At 41.1% G+C, this 17290-nt stretch overlaps 1 protein-coding gene across 3 annotated transcripts in view; it reads right to left on the reverse strand.

Annotated features, from left to right (window-relative positions):
* The window catches only part of CALU (calumenin), a 29253-nt gene extending 15158 nt beyond the window's left edge, over positions 1 to 14095 (reverse strand). Inside the window, exons 1-3 of one of the 3 annotated variants that reach the window (XM_049093377.1) lie at positions 13950 to 14046; positions 13197 to 13238; positions 3716 to 3947 (exon numbers count right to left, since the gene is read on the reverse strand). In XM_049093377.1, coding sequence (XP_048949334.1) covers positions 3716 to 3936 — 221 coding nt within the window. In that variant the 5' untranslated portion in view covers positions 3937 to 3947; positions 13197 to 13238; positions 13950 to 14046. Of the gene's footprint in view, positions 1 to 3715; positions 3948 to 13196; positions 13239 to 13949 lie in introns of all 3 variants that reach the window. The other 2 variants (XM_035698628.2, XM_025471583.3) reach the window with 2 other exon arrangements.
* Between the last annotated feature and the right edge of the window lie 3195 nt (positions 14096 to 17290).

Consider the following 17290-nt stretch of genomic DNA (forward strand, 5'->3'; position numbering starts at 1 on the left):
GCATTTTCCTTCAAGGAATGTGTAATCGTCTAGCTTTTACTCTAAAATGTTAATAGAAAAAGTAAAGCAGTAAGAAGCTCTCTCTTAAATATCTTCCTCTATCTATATGGACATAAGACGATTTTTTTGCAACTTTAACCCTTGAGAGTCTAAAAAGTTTTTAACACATTGATTCCTACCAGTATTAAAAACTTCTGCATTATCTATAATGGAGCCCATTTTATGTCCAAATGGTACTACCAATAGTGCCACTGTACCATTAAGAAAAAAAGGGTAAGGTATTGGAATGTCTCCTGTTCTCAAATGAAAATTTTAAACTATTATAAATAGCCTAAAAAGAAGGATCACTCAAATAAAGAGACCTATGACTATTCAAGATGGGGTTTTGTTAATGAAGTTGGCTGAACGCTACTCTATGTATTTCAACAGAAATATCTCAAATGCTTTAACCCAGAGGGTGGTAAACTTTTTCTGCAAAGGGATAGATAGCAAATATCTTTTATTTTGTTGGCCACATATGGTTTGTCACATATCTCTATATTTTATTTTTTTTAAAGATTTAATTTATTTATTCATGATAGACAGAGAGAGAGAGAGAGGCAGAGAGACACAGGCAGAGGGAGAAGCAGACTCCATGCAGGGAGCCTGGCGTGGGACTCGATCCCGGGTCTCCAGGATTGCACCCTGGGCCAAAGGCAGGCACTAAACCACTGCACCACCCAGGGATCCCGTATCTCTATATTTTAATAGTCATTTAAAAATATGAAAGCTGGGATGCCTGGGTGGCTCAGTGGTTGAGCGCGCCTTCAGCCCAGGGCATGATCCCAGAGACCCAAGATCGAGTCCCACATCAGGCTCCCTTCATGGAGCCTGCTTCTCCCTCTGCCTATGTCTCTGCCTCTCTCTCTGTGTCTCTCATGAATAAATAAATAAAATCTTAAAAAAAAAAAAAACTTATATATGTATAAAAGCCACTCTTATCTTGCTGGCGATCCAGCCTATAGGGAGCTATGAAAGCACACTAGAAGCAGGTATGTCCTATTTTAGGCACTAAGCTCTAAACTCTGATCTTTAAAGCCTGTGCAAATTTATGAAGCTAATGGGTCCTGCGACCCTGAAGAACTCTACAGATGTAGTTATGATGCCACCAAATAAGCATTTATTTCAGGATAGACACAACGTACTTAGCGGACCTTATGTTATTTCTCCTAAGAGATAAGACATGCTTCTACATTTCAAAAGTCAGAAAGCAAATCCTTTGTTGTTGTTGTTTTTTCATGAACCTGGGTAAGTAGGCTCCAGGAGGATTCACAATATTCCTGAAATTTTCAGCATGCAAAATTTTATATATAGTCATATGTGCACTTTTCTGAGGAAGACTTCTTTGCTTTCCTTAGACTCTCAAAGAGGTTGGCCTATGCCCTAAAAAAGGATGATGAACTGCTCTAGTTCATTTCTTAAACAAATACACCAACGGTGAAAACTGTTTAATATTAAGGACCACCACCTTAAAACAAATAAACTTCATCTGAAGGACACATAAATGAAAAGTATACTTAAGACTTCTTCGGGTGGGAGGGGAAGAATACACACATAAGAAAAAATGTTCTATTTGTCAACATTCTTAAGAAAAAGGGAAAACTACATTAAAATTAAATGTTTTAGATATTACTAAAGATTTAAAAATAGTAGTGAATTTTTGCAACTACAGGTGTAAACAATGATCTTTTTCCTAATCACTTGCCTTCTATATAAATGGAAAATTCAGAGGGTGGGCCAAATCTGTTGTTCCCAACCTCTGGTGTGCAGTCCCCTACCAAAACAATGTTTAGAAATGCCACAGCAGGGACGCCTGGGTGGCTTAGCGGTTGAGCGTCGCCTTTGGCTCAGGGCGTGATCTCAGAGTCCTGGGATAGAGATCCATGTCAGGCTCTCTGCATGGAGCCTGCTTCTCCTCCCTCTTCCTGTGTCTCTGCCTCTCTCTCTGTGTCTCTCATGAATAAATAAATAAATCCTTAAAAAAAAAAAAAAAAAGAAAGAAATGCCATAGCAAATAAGTTTTAAAAAAAATCAGGGATCCCTGGGTGGCTCAGTGGTTTGGCGCCTGCCTTTGGCCCAGGGCGCGATCCTGGAGTCCCGGGATCGAGTCCCGCGTTGGGCTCCCTGCATGGAGTCTGCTTCTCCCTCTGCCTGTGTCTCTGTCTCTCTCTATGTCTATCATGAATAAATAAATAAAATCTTAAAAAAAAAATCACTTGGTATCCTTGTTTCCAATAGCAGTACATCACCCTATTTCTCCTTATCTCCAAAATTTAGAAGAAAATAGTACTTGTTCACACATTCTATGAAAAACATTTTAACTATCTTACTCTAAACAAATCTGAAGTCTGCTCATGTGTTGAACTTTTGCTATTTAATGACAAAAAGGAACATTCTCTCTACTGAAAACAGCTAGCAGAGCTATTCCACTACCTGCACAGAGCCAGAATGTACTGACACCAAGTCTAAAGGCCCTTCATTATTTAAGAGTAATTCTGTGAAGAGCCATGTGAGACCCAAATGGGGGTCGGACATACACATTAATAGGTAGGAGTCAAAGACGGAGAACACCCTCATGCATCCCTATTTTTAGCCCAAGTGTTAGCACAGTTATAAGGTTAAAATTAAAAGTGAGCATGGTCTCTTAAAGTTAGAAAAGCAACCTAAGAGAAGACTGACTCTATGTGCCTTCAGGTGTTTGAAGATAGTTTCTCATCCACATAGCAAAATCTTGTATTTCTGTCAGTGTTTCAGAATAAAATATTGTACCCTTCAATTAACAGATAATCTAATGAAAGGATAAGATAAACTTATTCTGAAGTATCACCCAAAACAAACTCTATAATGTCTTCTAATCATAGTACTATCCACGATGGCAAAATACTTTTGGAAGTTCTTACGTGGCACAACTTTCCAAACAAATCTCTTTAATATAGTTCAGGAAATTATACCAATGGTGCTCATTAAGGAGGAAATGTTCACTAAATTAACTTGCACTTCCTCAAAGAGCAAGGCTTTGGAAGAGCCAAAAAAGACATTCTTAGATCCTCAGAAATCCACCAAATCAACTCACTAGGTAAAAAAGATGCCTGCTGAGAGCCACAGAATCCAACTTTGGACCAGCTGTTATTAAAAACAGCAACTCATACTCTGACATTAAACCTATCACTTATTATAATCTAAAAGGCAAGGCTGGTTTGCTTGCTTTTGTTTTTGTAATTAAGGAAATATCTGAGAATGAAAACAAGGTAAAAGACATTCTCAGAAATCATCAACTTTACAGAAATTAGCCCAGGGGTTTCATTTACTTAAAGGCTTGGCTTGGGGAACAATGAATAGGTCGCAGATTGTATGTAAAAATTAAAAGCATCAGGGCCGAGAAACCCTCCATTTAACATTCCTTTGAAAATAAGATGCAATTCAATCTGGGTCCTGTAGCATTTGGTACTTTTATGCAAAAATGACTTTGCTTTGTAGAATGAGGTAAAACTGTTACTCAGTGGAGAAATGTATGAAAGCAAGCAATTAATTTTAGTGGTAGCAATTCTGGTTAGTTTTCAGGTGTAGTTCAAAACAGCTTTACTGTGTGGCCAAGCCAAAAGAGAAAAAAAAAAGAATGAGCTGATTTTTATAAAGAAATGTTATTAGTTTAGCCCCCTGAGAGTTGGCACCTTACCCAAGCCTTTCCTTGCTTTCTTCTGGTGTCAGCTGATCAAAGGTCTTCGCTTCTTCTGCACCCAAGAAGGCATCATGGTCATAATCAAAACTCTGAGCATCATTGTGAACTTTGTCGCTAAGCTGAGGCTCATGGTGTACACGGTCCTTCTTTTCTGTGGGCTTGCTCAAGGCAAAGGCTGTGCACAGGGACAGGCACATAAGAAATTGTCGCAGGTCCATGATAATCAGATCTTAAAGAAAAACAGAAGTTGGTTAATTCAGGAAGCCATGTGCTTTGTAATTAATTAAATAAGAAACTAAAAGCTCATAACCAATTTTTTTTGGCTTACAACCAATTTGATACTAAACCAAACATTATTATTTAATCCATAAAATAAGAATGGTAAAATATCAGACTTCCCAATTTTCACCAGTTTAAATTCAGATCTACTGACTCCAAATAACTATTTTTTGTACTATATCAGGGGTCTGGCCTTTAAACCTGGATGATTAGGATCACCTAAGAACCCTTAAAAAATGTCTCCTACTGAATTAGAATCTCTAAATTGAATGAATATATCTAAAGTTTTATTTTTTAAAGATTTTATTTATTTATTCCTGAGAGAGACAGAGAAGCAGAGACACGGAGAAGCAGGCTCTATGCAGGGAGCCCGATGTGGGACTCGATCCTACGACTACAGGATCACGCCCTGAGCCAAAGGCAGCCGCTCAACAACTGAGCCACCCAGTTGTCCCTGATCTAAAGTTTTAAATGCTTCTCAGGTGATTCTGATGATCATTAGATTAGGAACCATGAAATATTTGAGATTACTTGTCCTTATATACAGCACCAAGTTGTCTCCCATACCCATGCTCAACCTCAAATCACCTTCAAAGATCAAACCATTCAGATGGTACAGCGATGGAGAACAACTGGCTTTAGCATTCCTTATACTGTGTTTCCCAAACTTGCCCAGGCATTAGGACTGCTTGGAGTACTGTTCAAAAGCACAGATCCTCAGGTCCTACTCCATACCTTCAGAATCTTGATAGTCACAGTTGACTCTAATGAACATGCACAAGGCTGGAACACTTTATCAAAAAATGTTGACCAAAAAATTGCAGACAAGCTGCAGAATGGTAACTTGTTTAGCACACTCTACAAATGTCCCACAGTATTGTCTAGAGAAGTTATAGTCTTAGAGAAAAAAAATAAAAGTAAAAATTATGGGGAAAGATTTTTCCAACTTTCATATTTTAACTAATCTTTCACCAGAAGAACATGAATTCTGAATGCCTTTCCCCTACAGTGAGAGTCAGTTTTTGTAAATTCAGTTATCTCTTACTCATTTCCACTGGAAACCAATGGCTCCCCTAACTGGATAGGCAGGTGGTTATTAGGCATGAGGCTTGCTGTTGTGGTTACATTGTGTTTCCCAAAAAGATACACTGAAGTCCTAACCCCTGTACCCATGAATGTGACCTTATTTGGAAATAGGATCTTTGCAGATGTAATTAAGTTAAAATGAGGTCATTTTGGATTAGGGTAGGCTCTAATCCAATGACTGATATCCTTATGAAAGAAGGAAATTTAGACACACAGAGAATAGAATGCCAAGTTATGAAGAGGCAGAGATTGGAATGATGCATCTGCAAGTCAAGGAATGTCCAGGATTCCTGGCAACTGCAGAGGCTAAGAAGAGGGAAGGAAGGACCCTCCCCTAGAGCCTTCAGACAGAGCATGGCTCTGCCAACACGTTGATTTCTAATTTCTAGCCTCTAAAACTATGAGAGAATATCTGACCTTTTAAGCCACCCAGGTTGTGGTAATTTGTTACAGCAGCCCAAGGAAACTAAGGCTCATGCAACACACAAAAGATAAATATGTTACTTTACCCTAATTTGCAGATTAAACTAGCTAGACTTTCCTTCCTCAGGATGTCTTTAGTGGAACCATCTAGTCCAAGGGCTCACAATTTATATGTAAATATTTTTAAAAACATGAAAATTCTTTCAGCCTAACTCCTAACTTAGTGGTTCTCAACCTAGACTGCATGCACCCTAGAATCACCCAAAACTTTTAAGAAAATATGATCACTAAGTCTCACCGCTACCTATTAATATTTTGAAAAGGCAACCAGGTTGTGAACCACTATTTTAACTAATCTCTCAAATAGCATAGTAATATCTTAAGAAATCTGATCTGAAAGTATACTTCAAAGAAACTGCATTTATCTGATCCTGCCTCAAAGTTTTTGAAACCTGGAATGAATTGTTCCAGGGAAAAAAGAAATTAAATATGCCACTACATTAGACAAATTTTATTTTTTTATTTTTTACTTTTTAAAAGATTTTATTTATTTATTTATTCATGAGAGGTACAGAGAAAGAGAGAGGCAGACACAGGCAGGGGGAGAAGCAGGCCCCATGCTGGGAACCCAACATGGGACTCGATCCCAGGTCTACAGAATCACACCCTGAGCTGAAGGCGGCACTAAACCGCTGAGCCACCCGGGCTGCCCCAGATTAGACATATTTTAATGTATGTTTTTCTTGTAACCCTCAAGAAAGCACAACCTGAGGCCTCCATGAATAACTTTCAGGTTGCATAGAAGGACACTGTATTCAATACCTGGGAAAGCAGCACAGTGGGGAAGGGAGAGAAGGCCCTAAAACAACAGAGGATTCATCATTAGAAAGTAGAAAGTATTCTAAATAGGACAGCCCCAAGAAGTCCAACAGAATGCCGCTAAGGAGATGACGGGAGGCAGTCACTCCTGGAATGCCCATTCTCCAAAAAAAGGTACTCTTACTTGAACGGTTGGTGAGACTGATGAAAACCCCTAAGCAATGTGAAAGCCAGACCAAGAGACTCTTAGAGAAACGGGAAGAAGGTGGTCCTTTTCTTAAGCTGTTCCCACCAATGTTAGAACTCAGCTATGCTTCTGAAAGTTAATCAGCATCCTGTTTCATGCTATCTCACCCAAATGCCCAAATTTGTATACAAAGACACTTGTACAAAGATATTCAATGATAGTTTATAATGATTAAAAAAATAGAAAACTAAACCAGAGAACTAGTAAATACATATTAAATCTATATTATGGGACAATACAAAAGATTAAAAAGAATGAGGTGGATCTACCTACAGTGAAACGGAGAATTCACGATGACATGTTAAGGGAACAACAAAAAAAGCAAGTTGCAAAACAATGTCAATTTAAAACCCAAACCAAACAACCTCTCCGATTATTTATATTTGTATAATATAGAACACATATGCATGAAAATGGCATGGAAGGATAAGCATCTATCTGTAAACAGTGGTATCTCCCCAGGCTCAAGGGAGAAGAGGTGGGGTGGTGAGGCTGGTGTGAACTTTAATATTGTACTTTGTTGTCTATATTTTGTAAATGAATACACAGTGTATTGCCTGTATTACTTTTTTTTTTTTTTAGATTTTTAAAAAAAGTTTATTTTTTATGAGACACAGAGAGAGGCAGAGGCACAGGCAGAGGGAGAAGCAGGCTACCTGCATGGAGCCTGATGCAGGACTTGATCCCAGGACCCTGGGATCACGACCTGAGCCAAAGGCAAACGCTGAACCACTGAGCCACCTAGGTGCCCTGCAAATAAAACACTTTCAAGCCATTTCTCCAGATTGAAAAAGGAGACTGAACCCCCCCCCCCACTATTTTTAAGTCATAAACTTTTTAAAATAAAACATGCTGCTCTAGAATAACACTTCAGCTTACCCTTCAATAATTCAACTGATCAATCAAATCAATGGAACAAAAGAGAAAATTAGAGATTTAGTGGCTCTCTTTAAGTGCCAAAATGAGTATGCCTTTATTTAAGGGCAAAATAAAGCTTCCATCTCAAACTACAAATAGTTCTTTAAACCAACAAAACTCTTTAGAGATAAGGAACAAATTTCTGTTGTTGATATTTTGTAATATATCCAAACGATTTCTATATACTGTTAGAGGTTTATAAAATCAAGTAAAATCAAGTCACTGCAACAGAAGATTTTCCTTATGCCTATTAATAAGGGAACTTCACTTTTAGGAAAATTTTATAAATAATTAATTATATCCTCAGAATAAAATACCCCAACAACTCTTGCAAATCTCAAATGTGACAATATGAATAAATGCGTAAGCCCATTACCAGGTCTGGAAAAGATACTGTACAAAGTTTTTATACATGAAATATATGGAAATGTAACACCGATTCACTGAGATTTAGAGGCAAAACTACATTTAAATTTGAGGCCTAAGATCTTGATAACAAGATAACAAGGGTAAGAGATAAGAGAATTCCAGAGTAAAAGTCAAGAGCTTTATCATCTATCGTTCCCTTTTTCTTTCTCTTTGAATTAACCTTCCAATCCCATGCCTCTAAAGGCTTCTTCCCCCATTTTGTCAATCAATACTTCTCAGGTTTCCACAATCCAAAATCAGTTCTTTCCCACACCTCACTATCCATTCAAGGTTGCCCTTCCCTTTCCTTCACCAGCAAGAGTGTCTAGGCTGCTATCTGTGTCTCCTCACCACCTACTGCCACCCTGAAATCTAGCTGCTTACCACGGATGAAACTGCCCTTTAAAAAAAAAAAAAAAAAAAGATTTTATTTATTTATTCATGAGAGACACACAGAGAGAGGCAGAGACATAGGCAGAGGGAGAAGCAGGCTCCCTGCAGGGAGCCAATTGTGGGACTCCATCCCAGGACCTCGGGATCCTGTCCCGAGCCAAAGGCAGCTGCTCAACCACTGAGCCCCACTAAACTGCTTCTTAAAAAGGTGCCCCACTAAACTGCTTCTTAAAAAGGTCATCAGGGGGGAGGGGAAAAAAAAATAAAAAGGTCATCAAGGATCACTTGATAGACAAAGTCAATGGTCCTACCTTCCACTCTCTGCAGTGGGCAATAAAAAACCCTGCACTTTAACTTTTAAAAAAATATATATATATGCTTTGTGCCCACATATAATATACTAACTCCTGGCTATTAGAAACTTTCACAAAGGCCTCTTGTTCTATGAATACAGACACCAAAAAACAAAACAAAACAAAAAAAAACAAAATGTACTAGATTTATCTAAATCCATACAATACATAAAAATGTTCAAGTAGAAACAAAGGCTATTCCCCAAGACAAAGGATATTTTATGTGGGAAGATGTGAGAACAGTACAAAACAACTTTTCACACAGGTATTTGAAGAACTACATTAGTGCAGTTATTTCTGAAGCATCTTTCTCTTTTTAACCAAACTGAAATCAAATGATAGAAAACTAAACGGCTCTTCTCTTTCTCCTTCCGTCTTCATTATAACTACACATCAATGGATAATAGAGTATCAGGAAAACATAAATGAAGAACTTAGTTGTATGAAAGCTCACCATGTGATCTAGAAAGTAAACGAATGGTTGTGCAAAAAGCATCTCCTCATCTCCTATTTATCAAATGGCCTGTAATTTCTTCTAAAATTCTGTCTCTAGGCAGCCCCGGTGGCGCAGCGGTTTAGCGCCGCCTGCAGCCCAGGTCGTGATCCTGGAGACCCTGGATCGGAGTCCCACGTCAGGCTCCCTGCATAGAGCCTGCTTCTCCCTCTGCCTGTGTCTCTGCCTCTCTCTCTCTCTCTCTCTCTCTCTGCGTCTCTATGAATAAATAATTAAAATCTTTAAAAAATATATAAATAAAATAAAATAAAATTCTGTCTCTCCCTCACCAAGGGTAACATCTAATAATTTTTCTTAAAAAAAAAAATCTAGGGGTGCCTGAGTGGCTCAGTCGGTTAAGCATCTGCCTTCCTCTCAGGTCATGATCTAGCATCACGTCCCCACGTGATAGATAAATATGTCTATCTAGCTCCCTGCTCACTGAAGAGTCTGCTTCTCCTTCTCCTTCTCCCTCTGCCCCTGCAGGCAAGTGCCTGGGCGCTCTCTCCCCTTTCAAATAAGTAAATAAAATCTTAAAAAAAAAAAAAATCTAGACCTGTACTGTTCAGGACAGTAGGTGTGAGTCACCTGTGGCTGTTAAGTACTTGAACTGTGGCTAGTGTAAATTAAGATGTGACATAAGTGTTATACTTTATATAGAAAGAATGGCATTTCTTATGTACTGGGTTAAATTATTAAAATTAATCTGTTAAAATTTCAGGTGAAAATGTATTTATATGTAACATATACTTTATTTCTACTGGATAGTGCCATGTTAGAGACACAAACTAGAAAAAAAATATTTTTAAGGGATCCCTGGGTGGCGCAGCAGTTTGGCGCCTGCCTTTGGCCCAGGGCGCGATCCTGGAGACCCGGGATCGAGTCCCACATCGGGCTCCCGGTGCATGGAGCCTGCTTCTCCCTCTGCCTGTGTCTCTGCCTCTCTCTCTCTCTCTGTGACTATCATGAATAAATAAATAAGGCAGGATCACACCCTGGGCGGAAGGGAGGTGCTCAACCACTGAGCCACCCAGGCATCCCTAGAGACACAAACTAAATAGAACAGGGTAAGATATAAAGTAACTATCATCCTTTTGAAGTATGTCATCCATAATATCCTCTGCAAAGTTATTTTCATGAATTGCTTGTTAATTTATAAGGAGAAAAGATTAATAGCATACGCTTGAGTCTCCTTCAATAACAAAGATTAGCCTTAAGAATCTGTTTATTAAAAAAAAAAAAATCTGTTTATTGGGCAGCCCGGGTGGCTTAGCGGTTTAGCGCCGCCTTCAGCCCAGGGTGTGATCCTGGAGACCCAGGATCGAGTCCCATGTCAGGCTCGCCGCATGGAGCTTGCCTCTCCTTATGCCTGTGTCTGTGCCCCGCCCCCCATGAATAAATAAATACAATCTTTAAAAATAAAAAATAATTTAAGGGATCCCTGGGTGGCGCAGCGGTTTGGCGCCTGCCTTTGGCCCAGGGCGCGATCCTGGAGACCCGGGATCGAATCCCACATCGGGCTCCCGGTGCATGGAGCCTGCTTCTCCCTCTGCCTGTGTCTCTGCCTCTCTCTCTCTCTGTTACTATCATGAATAAATAAATAAAAAATCTTTTAAAAAAAAAATATTAAAAAAAAAATAAAATAAAATAAAAAATAATTTAAAAAGAATGTTTATTTTATCCATTCACAAATTTCCTTAAAAGCTCTAAATTCTTGCCATTTCCCTCCCTTCCCTCTAGTCATTGGTCACAGAACACTTAAATTGTTTCAGGGGAAATTTAGATGTCTGGATTAAATGCAACTTCTCAAGAACATTAGCACTGAGTGATCCCACAGGTATTCTGGTTGACCAAAGACCCATTGCTCAAAGTTAACAAGTGGGAGAAACGGGTGTGGTGGTAAAATTCCAGTTCTCTGAGCTGGATATTCAGCAAAAAAGGGCAATCCACTATAATGCAGCAAAAACAGGATCTACGTGTCTACTTCAACTGTGGGTTGGATAGCAGCTTAAGTATCCTAAGGCCTACGTTATGAAATCTAAACATTTAGAGCTATCTAGTTATCTGACATTCTTCATTTACAACTTTAACTTTAGTCCAAGTACCACCAATGGATTATCACATTAAAGGAATAATGTCATCCTTCACGATCTGATACAAGTTATGATAATGACAAACCATTTATTCAATGTTTCTCTAGTGGCAAGGCAAATCATTAACACATTCTAATTATATTTGTGGTACTGAGAGCACACATTTTTTAGACAGTTGAGAATAGAAAAAACTGCAAAATTTAGCCACAGAAGAACTTTGAGAATGATAAACTACTACTCAGGCTTCATTAGTTCTATAACCAAAGCAACCCAGTATAAAATTTAAATTTTTCTGGGGATCCCTGGGAGGTTCAGCGGTTTAGTGCCTGCCTTCGGGCCAGGGCGTGATCCTGGGGTCCCGGGATTGAGCTCCGCATCGGGCTCCGCATGGAGCTTGCTTCTCCCTCTGCCTGTGTCTCTGCCTCTCCCTCTGTGTCTCTCGTGAATAAGTAAATAAGGTCTTAAAAAAAATTAAAAATTTCTGGCTACGGAGTGAAAAAAATTAAGAAAAAAGTTCTAAAAATTCTAGGAGAAAAAAGTTTCCTTTGGGGCTGATGAAACCTTAAAACATAGTTAACTGCCATGGGAATGCTTTGCAGAATGTAGGGACAGGAGCCTTGTTTTCTAGTTGCAATTTTGTAGTGTATGTTTAACACACATAAAGTCCTTGAGAATTTGATAGTTATTTTAGTTCAACCTCCCTTCAGTGCCAAATGTCTATAAATAATTTTAAAGTCCTAGATGAAAAGACCTATCTATTATGATTACTCCATCTGGAAGTAATCCGTATCCATTCCTCTAAACTTTTATAAAACTTGTTTGTACCACTCCACAATAATGATCTTAGGCTACTTTAAGTTGTCTCCTTAGCTCCCCTACAGATACAACATTTTTTAAAAGGCAGGACTCTCATCTAATATAAATTAATATCTTTCTACAGTCCCTAATACAATGTCTTGCATTTTTTATATACCAATACATTTTACTTGATTGGTTGGACAGCACTTGGCAGCAATGCAGTTCCTGCCTGCTACCCAACCCCCAATTCCCTTTACCAGATCTGGCCATCAGGCAGCAACAGGCAACGTGTTATTTCAGCTGTTTTAACTCTAATACATAAATTACAACATCAACAACACCCATATTTCAGAGTTCACAAAGGATCTCGGATGCTATGGTCCAGCCTCTCCAATGGCTATCCCTAGCTATACCTCTGTCCTTCCGACATCCCTGGCACATCTATGTTATAGAAAATTTGTGTTGATATTTATTACTGACCTCCTATACTGGTGCAATATATAGAAAATGCCACCAATAAGTGTATCTTGTGATGAACGGAAACAATTATATTGAGAGTGATGAAGAGTTGATTTCAAAGCTGTAACTGGGTACCACTCATTCAAGCATATGCAGTTCATCTTTATCAATCAGTTCATAGTCCTCCCAGTTGCAATTCTCAAAAAAATCCTACTGGAGACCCCTAAATCACTGTGAAACTCAGATTAGACCTAGGCAACTCATCCTCTATCCACAAGTCCAATTTGCAGGTTTGTACTGTAAATCTGTACTATACAACTTAAAGTCTTCAGCAATGGCCAACGTTTGTTATTTGGTTAACTAAATTTGCTGAATGAGGTCAGACATGCATTTGTCTTGTGTCTTCCACTCTAGGGCAAAAAATAACTTATCAGTGATTACACCTTTCCTACTCCCCCTATGAAACCATCATTAGAAGCAATCTTATTCCCAATTCATTAACGTTGACCTTATAGTACATGCTGCCAGGAAGTGAATGCAATTCAATTCTGAGAGACATTATTCTGGGAACTTATACACTTAGGAATTGAGATCAAGGGCCCTACAACTTTAGGAGGAGACCTAATCAACTTTGGCTTGGTGCAAAAGCTTTTTTCAAAACTACCAACCACCTACCAAGCGCTTAATCAGGGCAGCTGTAGGAATTTACCTTTCAATACAGCATGCCAAAAATCAGAACTAGGGTCCAGCGCTAGAAACAGAAAAAAAAAAAAAAAAAAAAAAAAGTAAAATACAATTCCCCAATAAAGCTTTACAAACTATTTCCCGTCGCTGACAAGCATGTAGCCAAACATGGAAGCTCAAAGCAGTCGGCCTTTTAAAATTACACAGTTTTTTTTTTTTTTTTTTTTTTTAATCACCTAAGTGTCTTCCCGCTTTCTCCCCGCCCCGTTTCTACACCCTCAAAGTCAGCGAATACGACTGTTTTGGCAGACGAAGCCTACGCTCGGGATGTGGCCTTGGGGCTGGGCTGGAGGACACAGGTAGGCCAGTTTAGTGGGAGGTGGCAGATTACGGTTACAATAACGCTACCCCACCGCCCTCCGACCTTCGGTAGGCAAACGAGGGATTCGGCGAGAGACGGGGCCCCGGGACCGAAGACGTGGCAAGTCAGCCACAAAACAGCACCCCCCCACCCAGGAGGCCAAACCGGGAGCCGCAGTTCGCCGAGACCCAGCCCCCCTCCCCCCAGCGCGCGGCCGAGCGCGGGCGGCGGCCTTCCACTCAGACCGCGCGCCGAGGGCCCGGGGGTCGCAAGCAGGTTCAGGGCCGTGTCCCCGCGTTAGCACAAACAGGGGCCCCAAACGGAGGGGATCCACGCCGCGTGGGAAGCGAGGGTTGAGGACAAAAAGAAAGCGTAAAAGGGCGAGGCTGCAGAGGGACGGAGGACCGCGGTACCTACCTCTCCTCCTAGCGCCCACGGCCCAGGAACCCACTGCCGCCGCTCACCCACCGGCTCGGCTCACGCGCGCAAGCCCCGCCTAACCGGAAGCAGCTTCGCGACCCGCCCCCAGCCGCCTCACCGGCGGCCTCCCGACCAATCACCAACGAACCCGCCGCTGGCGTACAGCTTTTCCGGACATTCATTGGCCCTACAGTCGCGGAACCGGGATTGGCTGGAAAGCGCCACGTCCCCGCGAGCGCGCCGAGTGCGTGGACCGGATTCCCGCCCAGCCCCGGTCCCGGCCTGTGGGGTTGGCGGGCCCCGGCCCGCGCCTCAGGGCGGCGTGTGGGCGCGGCTGCCCGGCGGCCACGTCCCGCTGCACAGCGCGTGACGCGGCCGCCACAGCGCTTCTTGGATTACCCGCTAGTTATGCTCATGCCCACGAACACACAGGGCCGAATTACTGCCCCGGCATCAGCTTCTTTCCCTTGGGCGCTATCGCCCCGATGGAGACTGCCGGAGGCTCTTTACTCGTTGGCTCCAGTGTATCTTTGAGCTTTACCTCCCACCACTCCCTCCGCATGTCCTGGGCTCTGGCCATTACCACCGCGGTGTTTGCTAACAGCCTGCCCTTTCACATCTCTTTTATCTGTCTTCATCAAGTGACCTCCTCTGCCTGGGCTAAGTGCATTTTCCTGATTCTCTGCCTTATGGATGCCAAGAATAGTCCCGCTTCAGTCCCAGTCAACTTTAGAAGTCTTTCCTGACCCTACTAGGCATAATAATAATTCTTTTATTTGCCTTCCTAACTTCAATCTTCAATGCGCTGTGCCAAATTTTGCTATAGAAAGCCTTTTCTCCACATGTCCTCCTCTAGGCTAAGCTCTAGGCTAGAGATCTGCCTTATTCGTCTCTTTATGTAACAGCTGACCTTGCTGTCCAGTTCAGAGTAAATGCTTAACCCTGTTAAGTGAACCGAGTGGGTGGAGCCAATTGCATGTCCCTGATTTAAGAGGAATACGGGAAATGTTTCACTTACTCATTTTCAGGTCATGAAATTCAAAGAAACGTGAAATGAGGACTACTATGTTTGCAACACAAATGGAACATAAACTACTATCTTCTTAGCACACAAAAGCCTCGATTCTTTAATATCCGGTTCAGATGTAAGTGATATGCTGATGAAAGAGTTAAATACAAAGCCATTTAATGCACTTTTAAGTGCCAAGATGAAAGGTTGAGGATGAATGCTGTGGAAATTCAGACAAAGGAGTGACAGTGACCCTTGGTGCTAGCCTGAGAGGTCTTCCTAAGAAAGTGTGACTCAGACTGGACTAAGGAATTCCTGAATGCAATTATTCAGCAACAGCAGTAACAGGAACAAAAGCAAGTAGGAGTCAGAGAGGGGGGGTAAATTCTTAGGCCAGGTAGGGGATGAGGGAGGTAAAAAAAAGAAAAAAAAAAGTAGAGGGGGCATGAATAAAAAGCAGAGATATGTTTCTCTAAATAATACAAAGTCTTAATCTGAGGAGCTTGAGCTGAAGGCAGTGGGAATTGTGAATCTTTTTTCTGAAGGTTTCTAAACTTGCATCTATGTGGGTGGTACAATGAAATTGAAGGAGGTTCTTTCTAGGAGGAACATCTCCTAATAGGGATTAACTATAAAATAGACTACATCAGGAAGTATTTTCAAAACTTTAAAAAGTGCCTCTTTGAAGTCAAGCTCTGTGCCAGGTGCTGATAAACCCACAATGAATAGGACATGGTCCTCACCCTCAAGGAACTATAGCTCAGTGGGAGAGCCACCCATCTTGAAAGTGTCCTAGAGGAAGCTGGATAAAGTAGTGCGACTCTGCCAAAGATGTGGCCCTCCAACCCTGAGATTCCCTGTGGTTAAGGGCTTGGACTGGGCAGAGCAAGGAAAATGAAAACAAAAACAAAAACAAAAACCTCTTATATATAAGAGAAAAATTTAAAACATAAAGTGAAAATAACAAGTCCTGGACTTAGTGATTACTCACATGAAAGAAATGAAGGAGCTCTCAAAAACTTAAAGTTTTAATCATAGGAAACTGAGAGAATTAACTAAATGGGTGTAAGAAAAGGGGAATGAGTTCAAGATATGGAAAGTCTAAAAGGAGTCAATAGGGGCATCTGGGTGGCTCAGTCGGTTATGCATCTGCCCTTGGCTTAGGTTATGATCTCAGGGTCCTGGGATCAAGCCCCAAGTGGGGAATCCCTGCTCAGGGAGGAGTCTGCTTCTCCCTCTCCCTCTGCCCTCCCCCCTACTCATGCTTTCTTTCTCTCTCTCAAATAAATGAATAAAACCTTTAAAATAAAAATGAAAATAAAGAGAGTTAATGGGCTGGAGGAGATACTTAGAAGCATCATTGGACAAGGCAGCCATGAGAATAAGTGAGCTTTCTGAGGAGAGAAAAGCACATTATGCCTCAAGGGAGCCCCAGAGTTAGAAAGTAGGTGGTGGAGGAAGAGGACTTGAAGGGTGACACATGAGAAATGTCACCTTAGCTGCCCCCAAAGCCCATTAGTCCTGGATTCTGTCAGAGAAGTACTGAAGTACTGTTTATGGCAAGTATGTCAACCTCAAAAGGCTGATGTTCTTCAAGCATTCCCTACTCTGCCATATGGTACTACTGAACTCTACAAATAAATGTGCCAGACACTGTTTCCCATGTGCCAGACACTGTTCTAGGCCTATGCCAGACAGCAATAAACACAATGGACCAAATTCTCTCATGGTGCTTTTATTCTGGTCTGTAGCCAATAGTCCAGATAAAAAAGCAAAACATATAGAATGTGAAGTAATGATGGGTACCAAGGAATAAAATAAGGCAGGGAAGGAGAGAAAAGAGTGCTGGGACTATCCAGAGTGATGCTGCAATCTTAGAGTGGCCAGGGAAGGCTTATAAAGAGGATGACATATAATGACATATAAGTGAACATCTGAAGGTAGTGAAGAACATATGGGGGTGGGGGTTGGGGGTGGGGGGTGGGAGAGAACAACAAGAAGAAAGGCCCTGACCTGAAGCATGCTTGGAATGTTTGAGAAGCAGCAGGGAACCCATGTGGCTGGACTGTGGTAATTGAGGAGAGTAGAGAAAATGAGGTCAGAGAGGAGGTAGCAGAGATTTCTGCAAGGAGCAAAGGAACAGCATGTAGAGCCTTTAGACTATTGTAAGGACTTTCGCTTTTACTATGACTGAGAAGACATGGAAGAGACTGGCTATTTACCAGACTGTTTCCTCTTCCTTCTATGAACATAGCTAGACTACAGTTCTAGTTCAGGATGGGTAACTGAGCCCTGGCCAAAGGAAAAATAGCAGAAATGTCTACTACTT

The sequence above is a fragment of the Canis lupus genome, chromosome 14 (assembly GCF_003254725.2).
Source record: "Canis lupus dingo isolate Sandy chromosome 14, ASM325472v2, whole genome shotgun sequence".
Taxonomy (NCBI): Eukaryota; Metazoa; Chordata; class Mammalia; order Carnivora; family Canidae; genus Canis; species Canis lupus.